Below are 19,607 nucleotides of genomic sequence, written 5' to 3'. Positions count from 1 at the left end.
CTGACAAATATATATAAGACAATGCTGAGTAGAATATGTGCCTTGAAGAATGTGATGTGGTTTCTCATCTTTCTCAAACAAAAGCAGGTAATTCAGCCTTTTTGAAGGAAGGTGCTATGATGCATATCTATTAAAGATATCAAAGGAGCTTGGAAAGAAGAGAGACAGGACTTGAAGTTTTTTCAGTTCTAAGACCAAATGTGGAAGAGTCCCAAATTTTAAGCCAGTGGTCTCAGTGGTCCCTGAGAGCAGCACAAAACAAATTAAATCAAAACTAACTCTGGTCAGATTTTTGTTGATTTGTTCACAAACGACAAGAGTATGTTAAATGAATTACTATACGTTGTTTTAATGATTATAAAAGGAATGTACACATTAGTGAATTGGTGAAAACAAATGACATCCAGTGTCCTGTCAACAGCCATCTCCTACATTAAATATCAGTCTCTTATAAACACATGTAGGTTATACTCTAGAAGCCATTCCTGTAGACACTGATTTCAGTCACTGAGTACAATAAAGAAAATTGCCATGTACACGTGGACCTTGTCCAGAGTTAAAAAGGAGTTAAAAATGCAGTTGCTTATTGTTGTACATGAAAAGAAAAGAAAACTGGTTCAAGCTGATGATTGTTGAAGTAGCTGGTGACCCTACAGACTTGGAGCACAAGTGTCAGCCCAAGTTAAATCCCAATTTGTCCTTGATTAATATTAAATTTGGTTGCCAATGGTGTTCGATTGTCCTCTTATAGCATCACAAGTGCTTGTAAATATGACTGACAGGATTGATGCCAGGCTGCTTTCCAGATACAGGTCACTACCTGGACCTGCGGTCTTTTCTGTTCTTATCTAGGCTTTTATCCATGGTCTTTTCGTTGTCCCCTCTGCATTTAGGGCAGTACCACTTTCCTTTGGGCTTGTAGGTAAGCCCCACACAAGAGAAGTGGAACCACTCAATGGGGCACTGATCATTGTCACAGCCGATCATTTCACCGTAGGACACTTGTTCACAGAGACAGTAGGTGGGCTCATTAGGATCAATGGCAAAGTCGACCGGTGAGGCATCTCGCTCTTGTTTAGCCTTACGTTTCTTTTTCTTTGCAGACTTGGACTTCTTCTCTCGGGGTGGAGGGAGGGACAGCTCTTCCACAGGGTCATCCAGAGAGCCATTGGCAGACTGGTGGCTGGAGTCACGGCTCTCGCTGTTGCGTTGACGTCGTGGGCGGCGGGTTGAGGTGCGTTCGGGGGCTGGGGACTCTTGGATGCTGGAACGCCTCTCTGTAGTGAGCCGCTCTGCCTCACTGGGCTCCTGGAGGGACAGGGAGTGAGAGTCCATTTGGCGGGAACGGTTCTCTACCAGTTCTGTCATCTGGGTCACTACATGGATCTTCTCATCACCAAGCTCCTGGCTAATGATGAGCGCTCTCTGTAGCTGGATCTGCAGACGTTTTCTCTGAGCTCCATCTTGCTCACCTTTGTATTTCTCAAACACATCATCCACTTCATTCAGCACATCTGTAAAGTACAGGACATAATAATTAATGGGTGTTTTAAATGTAAAAAATATTAATAAAACAACTTTTAATTCAGTTTTATTTACACAACAACAATCACCTCAAACAATAAGAGAGGAATCCCCCTATGAGCAAGCACTTGGCAACAGTGGGAAGGAAAAGCTCCCTTTAAAAACAACACAATCTTCAGCAGAATAAGACTCAGGAAGGATAGGTTTTTTTTTTCCGTGTTTCAATTCCTTAATTGCAGCTGTATTTTGAATATAGACAGGAAATAGGGTCGGGCGATATGGCCTAAAATCCATATCACGTTATAATTTGAAGCATGTGTGGTAACGATATACAGGGAGTGCAGAATTATTAGGCAAATGAGTATTTTGTCCACATCATCCTCTTCATGCATGTTGTCTTACTCCAAGCTGTATAGGCTCGAAAGCCTACTACCAATCAAGCATATTAGGTGATGCGCATCTCTGTAATGAGAAGGGGTGTGGTCTAATGACATCAACACCCTATATCAGGTGTGCATTATTAGGCAACGTCCTTTCCTTTGGCAAAATGGGTCAAAAGAAGGACTTGACAGGCTCAGAAAAGTCAAAAATAGTGAGATATCTTGCAGAGGGATGCAGCAGTCTCAAAATTGCAAAGCTTCTGAAGCGTGATCAGCGAACAATCAAGCGTTTCATTCAAAATAGTCAACAGAGTCGCAAGAAGCGTGTGGAAAAACCAAGGCGCAAAATAACTGCCCATGAACTGAGAAAAGTCAAGCGTGCAGCTGCCAAGATGCCACTTGCCACCACTGGAGTGCCCAAAAGCACAAGGTGTGCAATACTCAGAGACATGGCCAAGGTAAGAAAGGCTGAAAGACGACCACCACTGAACAAGACACACAAGCTGAAACGTCAAGACTGGGCCAAGAAATATCTCAAGACTGGTTTTTCTAAGGTTTTATGGACTGATGAAATGAGAGTGAGTCTTGATGGGCCAGATGGATGGGCCCGTGGCTGGATTGGTAAAGGGCAGAGAGCTCCAGTCCGACTCAGACGCCAACAAGGTGGAGGTGGAGTACTGGTTTGGGCTGGTATCATCAAAGATGAGCTTGTGGGGCCTTTTCGGGTTGAGGATGGAGTCAAGCTCAACTCCCAGTCCTACTGCCAGTTCCTGGAAGACACCTTCTTCAAGCAGTGGTACAGGAAGAAGTCTGCATCCTTCAAGAAAAACATGATTTTCATGCAGGACAATGCTCCATCACACGCGTCCAAGTACTCCACAGCGTGACTGGCAAGAAAGGGTATAAAAGAAGAAAAACTAATGACATGGCCTCCTTGTTCACCTGATCTGAACCCCATTGAGAACCTGTGGTCCATCATCAAATGTGAGATTTACAAGGCGGGAAAACAATACACCTCTCTGAACAGATTTATATTGCTTTCACTGGTAAAAATAAATAATTGAAATGGGTATATATTTGTTTTTTGTTAAGTTGCCTAATAATTATGCACAGTAATTGTCACCTGCACACACAGATATCCCCCTAAAATAGCTAAAACTAAAAACAAACTAAAAACTACTTCCAAAAACATTCAGCTTTGATATTAATGAGTTTTTTGGGTTCATTGAGAACATGGTTGTTATTCAATAATAACATTATTCCTCAAAAATACAACTTGCCTAATAATTCTGCACTTCCTGTATATCGTGATATATTCTTTTCTTCTGTATAACATATTTTCCACACTATAAGGCACACTTAAAATCCTTTAATTTTCTCAAAAGTCGAGAGTGTGCCTTATGTATGAATTCTGGTTATGCTTACTGACCTCGAATCGATTTTGGCGTGCAGAAATCTGTTAAAATGTTTTAGCACAACTTTGGTAAGCTGCACTGCTTGATTGATTGTCAGAGCATTACGGCTGCCGTAGTGAGGAGCTTCACGGAGTAATCTGGGTCCAAAACTCTTTCCGCTTCAGGTCCCAAAGTCAAACGAACACTTCATCTTTAATAAAATCATCAGCGTTGCTGCTTTACCAGGTGTAACAATTTAGTTTAACATCCATGAAAGCACAATTTATTAAATTTAACGGAGTTGGAAATTAACAGGAAGATAGCTCGCTGGTTTCCATCTAAACATGACATACCATGTTCTGACTGAGATTTTTGAAACTAATTCAAACGTACAGCTCTGCTACCACTTCCAATATAAATGAAGACAGAAAACTATTGCTTGTGGGGATAGGTTAATTGGATAATCCAAATTGCCACTAGGTGTGAATGTGCAAGTGAATGAGAGTGCAAATGGTTGTCTGTCCCTATGTGTTAGCCCTGCGACAGACTGGCGACCTGTCCAGGGTGTACCCTGCCTTTCGCCCCATGACAGCTGGGATAGGCTCCAGCGCCCCCGCGACCCTGAAAAGGATAAGCGGAAGCGAATGGATGGATGGAGACAGAAAACTAAACAGCAGTGGCGTTTGCAGGGTTACTGAAGTTGGACTACAGGGTATATAATGTTGTGCTACGTGATTGCTAGCGACACAGCTATGTTAGCATAACATTAGCACAGTGAAGCTGGAGGATGAACGCCAACTTTTTTTCCACTCGATAAAAGTTAACGTGAGGGATTCTGGTGGTTAGGGACAAACCACCCTAATCACCAGTTGAAAGCATTTGGTCGATGCTTTCAAACAGGCACAGCTTGATGACATCATCATCATGCGCGATCGCGGTAGAGCTTCAAGATCTCTATTGTTGGCCAAATTTATATCGTTTATATCGCCCACCCCTAACGGGAAGGGTTATGGTAGTGGTTAAATATGTTTTTAAATGTCAAGTGGATCAAATGCTCTTTGAACAATGGACAATGTATTTATGAGTTTTTAGTGGTCAATGTACCTCATTATTGGGAATTCACTTGCCCAAAGACAAAAACAACAAGGCTCCCTCAACATCAAAGCTAACATGGCTCGATATCACAGCATCCAAAGAATTGGACGTATACTAGACAATGACACTGAAATAATGTCAGTGGTCACTGTTTGAGTAACCCAAAAAACAAATTAGTTTTACAAAATTCCATCTGGCACTTAAACATTGCATGACAAAAGTAATCCAAGTAGCTGAAGTGGGTTTGTGGTTTAAACTATATCAGCTCCAACTTTAAGGAACGTATGCAAAGCGAGCAACAACATTTGACTTGTCTCAGGGACATTAGACCAGCTTCAGTAATGACAGGCAACCAAGTGAACGGCGTCCAGGTAAACTAATATTACCTGTTTGGCAATACAGCAGAAGCACGTGATGTTGGTAACTGACACATAGGGATGGGAAACCTACAAATAGGTTACCAGGACATCGGGGTTTTGGAAATGCACACAGGTGACTAACTGCCAGCTAGCTGGCTTTATACGCAGACCGCACTTTAGGGACACCCAGCGTAAAATTACTGCAAAATCACCTTCCAGCACCAGGCTCTTCTTTACTTAAAGTGAAACTGGAGTTGGACCTAAACAGCAGGAGCATGGGCGAGGGCTGAATCCTAGTGTGGTCCCGCGTACAGGAAATGACGACAGTCAGTTGCTGCGAGAGGGATAGCTCGAGTAGCAGCTGTCCTGCAGCTCTGCAGTTCACACTTAATAGAGCGGAGCGGCGCGCGGAGAATGTGCATTAGCAGCCCATAAACACTGAATATTGCTGAATATAAAAATGAAATAATCATTCGCGCTCAGCCCGAAGTGTCAGGGACTTGCTGCTTATTCTGTGTCAACACGAGGCAACAAAGCAAAGGCTTTCCGGTACCGAAGGCTTTTGTTAACGCCTGCTCCAGGCCTCCATCAAGGACTTCATAACCAAACACACCTCACTGACAAGGCGAAAATGAGCTAAAGCGACTCTTTGTTGGGGAGAACCTGATCAGCTCATATCTATTAAAGCGATGCAAGCTGCTTGCGACGTTAACCTCGGCCGTCAAACAGGCTTCACAAACAGATGACCGCACTTATTGATCTCCTGCACGTCTTTATTCTAAGATTTCACTTCAGCATCTAGTGACACAAACAGACTTCGTTAAAAGCGGAGAAATCCTCAAGTTTAGGCGTAGTTTCCACACGCAAAGAGTACTCAGCGAAAACACCGTGCGGGGACACACACTGCTCTTGTTCAAAAGTTGATTTTATACAGATAAGGTCCTAGTTTTTGGAATATGTTAGGCCGATTTTGCCGCGGGACACCACACTCCTTTTATTAAAACAATGCTCGTGTATCACGTCATACTGTACATGTTTTCCGATATCAAGTGTAATCATTCTGCCCTGCAGTTTGGTGCAGAGGGAGTATGTCAGAGCTATGCTAGCTGACGGATGTCCACCTCATTTTTTAAAACACTTTGCGCGTCAGTACGAGTATCCACATCTCAGTTCCGGGAAGTAAGAACGATCACGGACATGAAGCTTTCTGCATAATGGGAACCCGGGGCTCGTGCGTTCTCCACCATTTCAGCACAGCACGCGACACTGCCCTTAAAGCCTTACAAAGCGATTCGCGCGTGGGACAAGGAAACAGGAAAGCACAGTACCTTGATACTTTGCATCAATTTCTCGAAGCAGAGAAACATTTCTTTGTATGTCCAGGGGCAGCGACTCCACACATTCCAGATAATCCTCCACATAGTTGACCAGTTGTTGCGACTTGTCGGCATTTGGGAAATGGTGGCCTAACATCGTCTCTAAGATGCATAGAGGCAAAAAGTGCTGTGAAAAAAACAGGGAAATATATTGCTAAAACCAAATGCTTGGCGACTTTACAGCTTCTAAGGCAGTTCACTTCAAACAACACTAAAGCCACTGCGCATGCGGGAGTATTTTCCCTTTATGGTTTTGTAACGCTTCTCTCGTTTATCGCCGCTGAAGGCGTGTCCGTTTGGGGTTGCAGTATTGGGATTGGTTTAGAGTGACCTCATTATCATAATATTTTCCCGGGAAAAGCAGTAGTTCAGGCAGAGCCCAAATTTGACCTAATGTTTCAGTTAAAGGTTTAGTTCACCATCTGTGTCCCAATGTGACGCTAATACAGACAAGTGTGTTTTGACGGAATTTCAAATACACTAGTGTTAAAAAAACAATATCATGAAAGCTTTTTTTTCATAATTTAAAAAGGTTAATTTTCTTATTTTAAATATAGGTTTCAAGGCTATTTTGTTTTATTTTCATTACCATGGCTTTTAGTTCATTCAAATGTGAAAAATCTCAAAATATTAGATTACATTTTGAGTTGGAATGTTTGCCATAAAGCCACAAAATAATGTATGTTTGAGAGGACTTCCCATAGTCTTTTTCTCCAAGTGATCTTTCTACTTCATCCAAACCATTTTTTTGACCCCATTTCTACAAGAACACCTCAAAAAAGTCGTACCATTAATTAATGTGTCAATCTTAAATATGACCAACCTATCTCAATTAATCGGCTATGCACCACAGGCTTTCAGTCTAGCAGTAGTTAAACCATCATGTATCATATCTATCTAATAGACTCCAATTTGTTCATGTAAATGGAGAGTCCTCTTCACACACTAAGGTCAATTATGGTGTTTCACAGGGTTCAGATGAATCAGTTCTGTTTACATTTTACATGCTTCCCTTAAGCAGTATCATCAGAAGGCATAGCATACATTTTTACTGCTATGCAGGTGACACACTATCTATCCGTGAAGCCAGATAACACAGCAATTAGTTAAACTGCAGGAATGTCTTAGAGACATAAAGACCTGGATGGCCGCTAACTTTCTGCTTCTAAATTCAAATAAAACTACTTGTTGCTAAAATTCTTAGAAATATGGTATCTAACCAGATACTTCCTCCGGATGGCATTACCTTGGCCTCCAGTAGTGCTGTGAGGAATCTTCGAGTCATTTTTGACCAGGGCATGTCCTTCAATGCACATATTAAACAAATATGTAGCGCAGCATACAAATATCCTGTCTCAGAGTGACGCTGAAAAACAAGTTCATGCATTTATTCCTTCCAGGCTGGACTACTGTAATTCATTATTATCAGAAAGTCCTAAAAACTCCCTGAAAAGCCTTCAGTTAATCCAAAATGTACTGACAGGGACGAGAAAAGAGAGCAGATTTCTCCTGTATTGGCTTCATTGGCTCTCTGTGAAATTCAGAATTGAATTCAAAATCCCGCTCCTCCTTCCCAGCATCCCCAATCATGTCTGTCTATGTCAAGCTCTGTCTGTCTCTGCATCCATACCTGAGTTGCTATAATCAGCTTTTATTTAGTTTCCTGTTTTGTTTTGTATTTCTTCTTATGTCAAGTTTACTTCTCAGCTCATTAAAGCGCTCGCCTTTAGTTAAACCTCCTTTTCCCTCTGCATGTGCAATTTTGGGTCCTACTTCATCTCACCCTGACAAAAACTTTTACATTTACGTGAAAAGGGAAAGACCATCTCTGAATCAAGGAGGGGGCCTAAGGGTTATCATCTTACCATCTTATAATGCTGTGATTGCAGCCATTCCCCAACTCTCTGTGAATGGGACTCATGGCCACCGATCAATGGTCAATCAATGATCATTGGTGATTAGTGTTTCACCACTGATCATGACAATTTACATATTAATGATCAAGAAACTGCCCTCACAGCCTTTTGCTTTGCTAGTGCTTGTAGTTTCAGTCATTATGCAAATATACTCTTTATAAAGTTGGGGAAACCTGCAGTCAGCTGAGACTGAATGAGTTATAAAATGTTTCTCCCACTGAAAACACTTTTTCCAGATAAACAGAATCACCTTTTTGGGATTTCCTTACGTGGATGATTGAGCATGCATCAAGACAAATCTTTAAATTGTGTCCTTGGATCTTCAGGAAGCGTTCTAACCAGCTCATAAAATAGAAAATCTGTTCTGATAAATTGCCAAGACTAAAACCATTAAAAGTCTTAAAAAAAAAGATTACTAAAATATATTGTGGAAATCTATCATGCCATTCTCTTCAAGGCTGATGATATAACAAAAAGGGGGAAGAGTGCTGCATTAGAATAACTGATAAAAGATTTTGTTAGCCTCAAAGAGGAAGGAGTTTATATTCCATCGTTAGGTACTGTGGTACTGTTTTAAAGTTAAATACCCAGATGTACTAAAAATGTGAAGTATGTTTTTGTTTAAAGGGTTTTCTTCTCTAACATGTTATTTGGCATCTCATCATATTACTACCTGTTGCCAGTGAATCTAGTTAAAATGTTCCTCCTGTTTTTTTAGACGTGTTGCTCAAATTCAAAAGGAGTTAATATTTTGAATTGTCTCTCAGCCTGGTTCTGCTGCGGTTACTTCCTGTTAAAAGGGAGATTTTTCTTCCCATTGTCACCAAGGGTCATCTAATTGTTGGGTTTTCACTGCATTATTTTAGGGCCTTTATCTTAAAATATAAAGTGCATTTAAGCAACTTTTGTTTTATATAAATAAAATTAAATTGAATTCACAATTTTCACAGCATCCCAAGTTTTTTGCAATTGGGTTCAATTTCAATTTTTGTTTATTCAGTTTTATTAATATAGCATCAAAACACCACAACAGAGGCTTTTGGGTAAAGACCCTGCAATAATAAGGGTTGTATATGAAACACTGAGCGTTGAAAACAGTTGTCTTTAAAACCGTCTGGCCATCACCCATCGAGGCTATCTTTGTAGTGAACATTGTACGCTCACCACAGGTCTAAAAGTGCAAACAACTGCGGGTCATAAAGAAACTAACATGAGGCCTATCTCACATCTATTGTTTAAAAAATGGCCACAAGAAAGTCTTGATCCGTTAAAAAGGTACCAATGATGTAGTAGCTGTGATTACTAACATACATGAATTAAATCTGGAGAAAATCAGGATTTCTTTAAAAATCAGAAAACACAACAGGGTACCCCTTGTTAATTGCAGCCTTCTCTGCTGAGGGAGGAGCACCAACTCATCATAAGGTGGCACTGGTGAACACATATACGTTTTGTCAACGGTTACTTGAATGTCTGTGTCTTTCAAAATATTGCAAATATAATCTTTTATTTTGTATGGCAGTCATTTTTAATAACAACACGGCAGGCACAGTTTTGGGCAGATTATGTTTGTCCAGTTTTTAAATTAAAGAGAAAAGAAAAATCTATCAGTATGCAAATGTTCCTACTTTTATCATTTCAATGACTTTTCCCTAATCTTCTGCACTAGCAAGAGTATTGCAGTCTGACATTCATGCGTGTGTGTCCTGCCTTGGGGATTAACACGCCTCTACTTCCTACAATGCAGCTGGTTTGTTTGATTTTTTGTTGGATTTTTATTGTCTAGAAAATGTATGTTTGATGATGCACAGAACATGCAGAACTTATAGTTAAGCCATGCCAGCTTATACTTGAGTTATTTCACTATCTTAACCTCAGTGAGGTTTTTGTGCAGTTACCTGTAACTTCACTGATTGTAAATGTAAAAAGAAAAACTAACATGTTTGGGTGCATTCAATGCAATCCTGAAGCGTCACGAGGATGACTGGCAGTGTCACCTGCTTGTGTGTTTCTGGGAACCACCTTATTTCCTGTTTTCGTGTCACATGACATGTTCTGTCTATTTATGCTAACAGTCAGAAAGTTAACCATTTATATTTACACTAAGTGCACCTTTCACTCTGTAGGACACAGTATTTATACTTATATTCTTTTAAAGCCATGTTTGTGTTAAGTATATGTGCCGTAGCATGTCATTATTTGTGTTTGTTCTCTCTGTTTTTGACCTGGAGTGTGTATTGAACTTTGATTATATAGTTAATACTAGAACCTTCTGTACCATCACTGCTCATAACTACTGCACTGTCATTAGATTTAAGTTATGTTAGCTTAATTATGGCAACCTTAATTCTTACTGCTTTGTATTAATAATCCGTCAGTATCATAACAACACTTTTTTTTTTTTACCACTAATATAAAGTCCTATCGCTATAGCTACTGCTATTACTAAGGCTAAAATACTTGCAGTTATGCTGTTTATAGTATTAGTTTCTACTAGCAGTAATAATAATTGTACTAGCCTACAACCTGCATGTTGACTTGCAGCATTACCCTCCTACTAACGTGCCAATTGTAACTACTGATAATGACGCTCCGATCAGATCAAAGCGAACTGCTAGCAGCCGTTTAAGAGAGTGTTTGTGAGTGTCAGACAGAAATCTGGAGTTTTGTTTTACTCATCGACCTTTCTGTTAGCGCTGAGACTGTGGGTTCCCTCCTGCTAGCAGTCTTGTTGGTTTCGTTTCCTTGCTGTTGCTCATTTCTGAAGTTTTAAATCTTCGTAATTATTCTGTCTGTTGATGCTTTCAAAATAAAATTCATACTTCACGTTTCCTTGCAGAACAAGTCAAATCCCCGTTCCTGGCTGTGGTAAAATGCAGCTATATTGGTTGGCTGCTGCCTCTAAACATATCATTATTAATACTGTGTGTTGCTCATAAAAATTTTATATTCATGAGTTACTGTTACTTTTGCATATGGTGGTTGTTGCTGTGGTTTCCCTAATGTGTTTTTTTGTTTTTTTTTTTGGGGGGGGGGGGGGGGTGTTAGCAGGCGATGAAGCAGATTTTCAGTGTCTTCTCGCTTTCTCTCTCTCTCTCTCTCTTCACAAAATTTCTGTCAGTTCTGACTGTAATAACCGACAATAAAAAAAAAATCCTAATAAAAATCCAGTAGACTATAACTATCAAGTGGACCAGTATAGCTAAAAGCCGTAACGGTCCACTTGGGAAATTAAATTTGTTCTTGGCCTTCAGGAGAGGCCAAAAAAAATTAACTAATTTCTCTGTCTACCTCTTCTTAAACTTAAATTCATCTACAATATTAATTCCACGCATGATCACACTCTAAAACTTACATTTTAAACAAAACACATTTCATTATATAGAACGGAATACTATTTAATAATTTATCAAAACATCAATTTGAAGTGGGAAGCATAGTGATACTTTGCACATTTTAAACGTAACTTTAAAGTAAAGTGCCTGTAGAAAAAACTATTATTATTTGTATACTACTAGAATGGATTTTGTAATTCCTTAATTTCACGTTGTTTACGAGGCTGGTTCTGTTGGTGGTCTCGTCCTAAAAAAAAAAAAATAAGAAGAAAGTCCTTCCTCACCACCGTCGCTCAAGGACTGTCTAATTGTTGGGGTTTGCACTATAGTACTGCAAGGGCAGCTTGCCCTATTTCGGGAAAAAAAAATTACTGAATGAGAAGCTGTTACTCATAATAGTACATTTTCAGCGCTGACTGCGGATACGGATGCTTTTATTTTTTTAAGCATGGACTTCCTGCTGCTTGAAAAGTGAGGTATTTATAGGTGGAGGCGCGACAGCATTGCTCCAAAGCTCCTGGTTCCCCACTGCTCTGCACTTGCCATCATGCTGAGGACTGCTGTTTTTGTCTTTATCGCGTGCTGTGCGCTTTCAGGTAAGACCCCTAAACAATACTAATATTAAAATAAACGAGATCCATATATGAAAAAGAAAGGCGTAACTCACGTCAGATCTCGCTGTTATTTTTGTGCTCAAGTGCCACAGTAAGTGTTTAGAGTCTACAAAGATACTGTGTTATATAATATATAAACAAAAAGGCTCAAAATGGGGCTTTGTCTGTGTGTGCTTACCCACGGAGTTTGTCATGAAATACAATGTATGTGAAACTCTACTTCACAGGGACTTCCTAGATTGTGGGCGAGACAGAAATTTGTCTTTCGATATTGTTGCAAGACCGAGTCACATGTCTGCTGACAGATGACAGCTGTTGTTTTTAGAACATGATTTCCGCAACCGAATACAAACCTTAAACCTACCTTAAAGTTTATAACTTCACTATTCGTATTTTATTGATTAATTGATCAGTCAAGAAAATCGATTGCTTGATTTGTAATGAAATTATTTTGTTTAATGTGCAGAGACTGTTTATACTGATATCTTGTCAATTTATTTATAAGCACATTTAAAAACAACTCAGGTTGACCAAAGTGATATACAGACTAATAATAGAGAGCAGAAAGGGAAAAGACATACACACACATTTCCATCATAGAAGCTTTGAGTAATCCCGCTGTACTCTACTCAAACTACTGTTTGATCCCATCAAACAGTAGTTTGAGCAGCTGGTAATGAAAGCACATTGGACCTTCATTTCATTTAATATCATTAAATGTAATGATAAAACTACCGTGTGAATAAATAACTTATTTAAGCAAAAATGTAAGCAATAAGAAAGTTTGTGTTTTCTTAGCGAAGCCCAAAGTAACTAAAAGTCAGCTAATACAGCAACAGTAAAGTAAGAGTTCATTTAGTCTGGAATTAGTATGAATGCTGAAAAGGATTCTTTGTTTCTTTGTCCCACAAGCGCTGTCATTGGCTGGAGACACAAACAAATCCAAACCTTCAGCAACTGTCGCCCCTGCAAGTCAATTTGACAGTCCAAAACCCACCACCAAGCATCCAAAACCCACCACCAAGCATCCAACCACCACCACCAAGCATCCAACCACCACCACCAAGCATCCAACCACCACCACCAAGGCTCCAACCACCACCAAGCATCCAACCACCACCACCAAGCATCCAACCACCACCACCAAGGCTCCAACCACCACCAAGGCTCCAACCACCACCACCACCACCAAGGCTCCAACCACCACCACCAAGCCTCCAAACACCACTACCACGGCTTCACCAACGCCCACACCTAGACCCTCCGCTGGCTTGACCGTAGGATACTACAATATCACAAAAAATAAAAGTGAGACCTGCCTGAGGGCTCAGATGGCGCTGCAGATCCGAAAAGTATCAACAAATGTAGGTTTCTTAATATCAACTGTCTAGCTTTTTTGTTTTCTTTTGGTTTGTTTTTTTGTTTTGTGGCATGTAAATTAGTCTTAACATAGCATATAGATATTCTATTAGCAATACATCCTAATGAGTCCAGCACGAGGATGTGACTCAGCTTTCAGTGATTCAGTTGTCAGCAGTCTTCAGGAAGAGAGAATTTGCTATCATGCAAGTTTAATTTCCTCATTTTGTTACTGTAAATGGTTAAATATTGCCAGTGTTTGTGTAACAAGACAATCGGGTAACTTACATGACCCATGAACTAGAGTTTCTTTAAAGAAAGTCTGCTGCTGCCTTGTTATCTTAAACGAATTGTCTTGTGTGTGAATGTGTGTGTGAATGGGTGGATGACTGGTTGTGTAAAGCGCTTTGGGGTCCTTAGGGACTAGTAAAGCGCTATATAAATACAGGCCATTTACCATTTGTTCTTCTCTGTTTATTCCCAGGCAATCTTCATTGTTCAGCCACATCTAACCAGTACTAGTGGAAGTTGCAATGAAAACAGCGCCAACCTTAAGATTTCCTTTAAAGAGGGCTTCATTAACTTCAGCTTCACCAAGGTACTTGGTGAACTCTTTTCCCAAAGCCTGTGACATATACAGCATTATAAGATCAAAATGAGGTGGTTAAAGAGGTGCTGAGGTCAGCCAATCATTCATCTTAACCTGAAATTACCACAGTTACCCTATCCTGCACATTTATGACAAGAACGTCAATTCAACCTCTGACGTCCAAGTCATGACAACCCTAACTTTGCAATCTTAGGATAAGATAAACAGATAGACACCTTATTGGTCTCAACCATGGGCAATCAGAATGTGTAATTTCTGTTTTTATTAAACTGAGCTCTAAGTTTCAGGAAACAAAGTAAATAATCACTCTAACGTCAAACAATCACATTTCCAAAAAAAAGTCTGTTCCACATTTTTCCAAGATGTAGGATTAGGGTTAGCACTTCAGAGTGTTAACAGTTTCCTTGACGAGTAAATCTATGTAAGCTGGAAATACTAGTCAAGCGAAATAAATTGCAGAAGTGTTAAAAGAGAAGTAGCCCATAGGGAAACTACATCAGGCGGCTTCGCCCTACTGCATCCATGTGATTCATTCTGTGGTTTTGTAAGTGATAGTCTATCTGAACACTTAAAGTGTTTATGTCAAATAAAATATACAGCTGAGGTGTAATTATACCACCAACTGCAGCCTGGTTGTCCTTATGTCATATTTATTATGCACAAAAATTAATCGATTTGAATTTATTATCCCAGAGAGTTGGTTCTGTTCACTTGAACATTGTGTTTCCAGCGAGAGAAATGTTTCAAGATATTTCGCACTCATCCAAGTGACTTCCCCTGTCTCTTTGATTGTGCTTCCACAACTCCCATACAGTGTGGGCACACGAAAGAATGAACTGTCTGGGATTTCCTTTGTTGGAGGATTGAGCGTGCATCAGTTATCATTTTCAAAGATGCAATATGGATTCATAGCCAGAAAAAAATAAAGATAGAAGGAAACATTTGTAATTAGTTTGCCTCCAATATAAATGTTAGCTTAGTAGAAGTGCATGCTGCTCCTGGTGGCAACTTTACTGTAAGCATAAAAAGATCCAACAGCTTTTAATAAAAGCCCCACTTGTGAACTGGTCTCAATAATATCACAATAAAGAAAGACACACTGCTGAAAATCAGCTTTCAGTTTTCAGAGTCAAAGCTGACCAAAGCTTCTGGGACTCTGGGTTACTTTCATTTTCTTTCTTTTTTTTAAAGTGAGGGTTTTTTTTTTTTAATTCTGTAGTCTGTTCTGTAATGGAGTATCTACTGCGGTAGTAATATAATATACTTTAATATAGTGCTATCATATTAAATATTAGATTGTAGTGGTTATCCTGGCTAACCAGATTTTAAATAGAAAAGCTCAGACACGACAGCCAGGAATAGTAGATTGCTTTGTTATGTAGGCTGGTCTCAAGCATGTGTCCGGGGTTAAGAGGAAAACAGTAATACGTTGTCAAACTGGTCGGATGAGCTGTTTCCTGTTTCACACTTCAAATTCAAATGCTAGCAGCATGTGTACGTGCTGAAACCTGTTTATCTGTTGTAAATGAGCACAGAAACTCTCTGACCCAGAAAAATGTTCAGTGGATTCAGTAAAACGAAAACCAAAATGTCACATTTGGACACAGTGTTACATTGTAAAAGGTTCCCTGTTTGTTATAATTCCTCAGAGTGTTCCTAATAACACCGTCTACGTTGATGCCGTGTCTTTCAGCTTGAACTACCCTTTAACCACAAACGGTAAGTCAATGTTTATTTCGTAACATTTTCACTGATGAGAGTTTGGACTCACTGGATGTCCCCTGATACTTTAGCTACAGGTAAGTGTTGCACATGGATGGTAAACACAGAAAAAACACAAGCTGCTGTTTCCTTGTTTGTGTGCCTGCTCAACAATATACAGACAAGACCTGTGGAGTTACTGTTAAGCATGTCATGCTACTACTTTCAGTGTAATATTGTTTAACTCGATTGTCGCGATACTTGATTATCGGTCTGTAAAAATTGTCTTTCTATTTCACACTTGCAGGTACAACTTACAATGCCAACAACAAGTCAGTCCATCTGTTCCCTGCACAGATTGGACACTCCTACTCCTGCAGCGCTGATTCTATTTACATGGGCAACGACCTGTCCCTGGATGTAAATTCTGACAGAACGCAAGCCTTCAATCTGACCAAGAACAACTTTGGCGATCGTAAGTGTCCCTGTGAAGAACAACTAATCATTAAACCATCCTCAGTCTTAAAAACATTGTTAGAGCCAGTATTGGGATGGCTGTAGCGCAGGAGGTACAGCTGCTTAGCTACTAAACAGGAGGTTGGTGGTTTGATCCCTGGCTGCTCCAGTCTGCATCCTTGGGCAAGATGCTAACCCCAAGTTGCTTTCTATACATTGGAATGTGTGTATGTTAGATAGTAAGCACTTATGTATAAAAAGCATAGAAAGTGCTAGTGTGAATGAAGCAAGTTGTATAAAGTTCTCTGATAGAGTAGAAAAGCGCTATATAAGAACCAGTACATTTACAATAATGGAAGCAGGAAATGTCCATCGAGCTAGGTTTGGAAGTACTCTAGTCTAAATGTTTTCCATTCCAAGTCAAAAAGTTGTAGTCTCTTATTCTCAGGTTTGGAATGACTTTATTTCTTACAGCAATGCGTAACTTTCAGACTTAAAACACTTTATCTTTCATGGGGATTTAAATTTTACACATCCTATTTGAATAATATTCTCCAAACAATATTTTAGCAAATGATGTAATATGATCAGCATACAAAAATGTGTATAAAGTTAAAAACCAAGGTCCTGAAGCCAAAGCAAGGAAGCAGTGATTATTCATTGCTGCATCAGTAATAGTCCTTAAAAACATGTAATGCACAACACACGCGGTTGAAATTTAAAAAATCGGATACTTCCTCGTGAGTGGCTTTTCATCATTAGAGTTTCCAACAGTGGAAACTAAAGCAGCTGCGTGACAGCTTGACAGTCGACTGCTCTGGAATGCAGCTCAGGAAGAACAGGTTTAACTACAGTCCTAAGCAGATTTCATAGAATAGTTACGTTTCATGGAACGCATTCATGCTCCATTATCTTTGTCATTTGTTGGATTGAAGAATAAAATTTAGCCTGAACAGACAGTTTGTCTGAACTCTGTTACACACATCCACAATCTTCCAAAAGTGACATTTGACATTTTATCAGTTCTTAGAAAACTGGTCACTTAAAAAAGTGATATGTTGTTTAAATGGGAGTGTGTGTGTGTGTGTGTGTGTGTGTGTGTGTGTGTTTTCCAGGTGACTACTGTCCTGCGGACCAGCGTAGTTACAAGATTGCCATTGGAGTGGGAGTGGCACTGCTGGTGCTCATCGTGGTGGTGGTAGTGGCCTATCTGGTGAGCCGCAAGAGGAGGACCGATGGCTACCAATCCCTGTGAGGGGGATTGGCCAGAAAGGGATAAGCAGTCACTAAGACCTTCTTAAGTGGATGATTACTGAAACCTGTCATTTCTGTCTTTGTCTCCTAATTTAACTGGTTGATGGTTAGTTACAGTTTTCATTCAGAGGTATGTACTACTTTAAACAGCTTGATTGTACAATTTGAGAATATAAAGTTTTTTAAATTTTGTTTTAAACGAGTTAAATGTAGATCAGTTTGAATAACAAAAGCATACTGGTTTTCATTTTATTGTCACAGCCACACACTCTACACTCCATACAGTCAGGTTTTGAAACGCCAGTATGACAAGTCGAGCGCTTACTTTGTCATTTAATGCCAGTTGCTAGGATGTTTATTTGTGTCACTATGGTACATAAGCAGTGTTTGGATCACAGAGTTGTATTGTTCATTATTGACAACAGCGGCCCCCCGTTATGAGTCATAATCCAACTGTTGCTATCACTTAACTCAAGAGTTGTGAGGTAAAAGTCATTTTTAATCATCTTTTCTTTTAAAATTAGAAGCAGCCTATTTTTAAAAGCATTACTGATTTTTTTTTTTTAACTGTTACAGGATGTTGTATTAAATGTTTGTTTTTTTTAATCGCATCTCGTATGCTCTTAATTTTTTTTCATAAAAAGGGAGGTGATGGTATACTGTGTTTGGATCATTAGCTATCATCAGCTGAAGGGATCATCAGTTATTGCACTGATCATTGTCTCAGCCTACTTTCTTTGCCTTTGTCAAACTGTAGTGGAATGGAGCCTCCATGTTGGTCATTAATGACTTTAGTCTAATCCTGATAAGATTTTTAATGGCTCATGCACGTTTTATTTGGTGTTTATGCCGAATAAACAACAATGACACAAGGGAAATACTAATTGGCAGTAGGGAACTATGCAGTTTAAACAACAGTAACTTAAAGTAAGCTGTTCATTTGCATTTTGGGTTCATTTGTGTTTCTAATTTGGATGTCAGATAAAGAACAAATGTATGGTTTATTGCAGCTTATTCTGAAGTGGCCAGTAAGAGTAGAGAAATATGTAAATGACACTCCATTTAAATTTTAGAGCGTATAAATGTTGAACAGCAGATTGTTTTGTTTAAAATTCCTGTAACACAGAGAAGTGAGAGGACATCTGAACCCACTCAATCTATGTATGTTTGAAGTTTTTTAAAAAGGAAGAAAGCAATAGGAATGTCAGTGCTATTACATTTAACTTTTGAAATGCACAAGCTAAATTTCTCTGTAGGTTTGAAGCGGGGAAGTAAAAAGCTCAGAGAGATGTCTCAAGAATTGAACAAATGCAACCAAAACCTTCTGCGTGCCACCGTAACACCATACTGTACCAACAAAGGAGTTTCTCTCCTGGTGTCAAATGTATTCGTGTGAACCAACTCTTCAGTAATACTTTAAATGATTATTCGTGTGCTTTTGTTGATGTAATAAAAAAGGGATGTTGTGATGTTATAACTGTGTCAGTGACTGGCAGCTCCACTCTTACTGTCAGGGCAGGCAGAGGCTGTGAAATGAAGACATCAGCAGAAAAGTTAGACTTTACTGTTGTGCACAGCATGTGAGCACTTTGTACCTTGTTTTTACGCCCTTTTCCAATAAAAATGATTATATTATTTCTAAATATGTGTCTGTGCTGATGGTATCACAAAACTGTAGAGGGCATAGGAGCCGTGGCAGTCGTGGAAGAACTGCATTCTCCACATACTTCTTTTTCCCCTCAAAAAAATATTTTCCTAATACTCTTTGTAGAAAAATCATATCTACAAAAGCCCCCCCCCCCCCCCAAAAAAAAAAAACAACAACAAAAAGACAAAAAAAAAAAAACAACAGCTTAGAGATTAGTGTTGGAAACAGCAGAGAGAAAGAGCATCGGAAAACCAAAAACAGAGTAGCTGAGATCATAATAAGCGAGAATGACAAACTTTAGCTTTCTTATGTTGTCTTTGTATTATTTTCGGTCAGGTAGTCAGGTATAACTAAAAAAAAAAAAAGCAAACATAGCAGCGCTAAATACGTGTCATGATCAAAACACTGTGGGAAAACTGCACTTGTACTCGGAGGACATCGTCATGGTCCGCCCCCAAGAGGATACAGCAGCTCGTGCCAAAAACCGATTGTCTGCCAAAAAGTGATTTCCAGTGTTTACATGTGTTTTTATTATATGTAATGTCTTTACTTATATTGGTAAATAGACTAAAGTGAACAGGGTTTA

General features: G+C 39.4%; 2 protein-coding genes across 4 annotated transcripts; one reads left to right on the top strand and one right to left on the bottom strand.

Annotated features, from left to right (window-relative positions):
• Positions 1-329: 329 nt before the first annotated feature.
• On the bottom strand, positions 330-6,394 carry ing2 (inhibitor of growth family, member 2). Its single transcript, XM_026158818.2, has 2 exons — positions 6,081-6,394; positions 330-1,514 (listed from the first exon to the last, which is right to left on the bottom strand). Exons 1-2 carry the CDS (start codon positions 6,223-6,225, stop codon positions 817-819), a joined length of 843 nt encoding a protein of 280 aa, XP_026014603.1. The 5' UTR covers positions 6,226-6,394; the 3' UTR covers positions 330-816.
• Positions 6,395-11,809: 5,415 nt separating this feature from the next.
• Positions 11,810-19,016, top strand: cd68 (CD68 molecule). 3 transcript variants are annotated; one of them, XM_080299750.1, is made up of 7 exons: positions 11,810-11,975; positions 12,906-13,081; positions 13,121-13,357; positions 13,837-13,950; positions 15,612-15,681; positions 15,971-16,138; positions 17,235-19,016. In XM_080299750.1, the coding sequence occupies exons 1-7, from the start codon at positions 11,927-11,929 to the stop codon at positions 17,372-17,374; spliced, it is 954 nt and encodes a 317-aa protein (XP_080155876.1). In that variant the 5' UTR covers positions 11,810-11,926; the 3' UTR covers positions 17,375-19,016. The 3 variants fall into 3 exon arrangements, with proteins under 3 accessions (XP_080155876.1, XP_080155877.1, XP_026006652.2); XM_080299751.1 differs by having other exon boundaries at positions 12,906-13,139; positions 13,182-13,357; XM_026150867.2 differs by having other exon boundaries at positions 12,906-13,357.
• Positions 19,017-19,607: the final 591 nt, after the last annotated feature.

Source organism: Astatotilapia calliptera, chromosome 3 (genome assembly GCF_964374335.1).
Source record: "Astatotilapia calliptera chromosome 3, fAstCal68.1, whole genome shotgun sequence".
NCBI classification, from domain to species: domain Eukaryota; kingdom Metazoa; phylum Chordata; class Actinopteri; order Cichliformes; family Cichlidae; genus Astatotilapia; species Astatotilapia calliptera.
The sequence above is the reverse complement of the archived record's forward strand: the minus strand, read 5'-3'. Positions and strand labels throughout refer to the sequence as shown.

Coding starts and splice junctions, on each gene's coding strand:
- cd68 (XM_026150867.2), top strand. CDS start 11,927: ATGCTGAGGACTGCTGTTTTTGTCTTTATCGCGTGCTGTGCGCTTTCA. Junction 11,976..12,905: donor CGCGTGCTGTGCGCTTTCAG/GTAAGACCCCTA, acceptor TTGTCCCACAAG/CGCTGTCATTGGCTGGAGAC. Junction 13,358..13,836: donor TCCGAAAAGTATCAACAAAT/GTAGGTTTCTTA, acceptor GTTTATTCCCAG/GCAATCTTCATTGTTCAGCC.
- ing2 (XM_026158818.2), bottom strand. CDS start 6,225: ATGTTAGGCCACCATTTCCCAAATGCCGACAAGTCGCAACAACTGGTC. Junction 1,515..6,080: donor AATTGATGCAAAGTATCAAG/GTACTGTGCTTT, acceptor TGTACTTTACAG/ATGTGCTGAATGAAGTGGAT.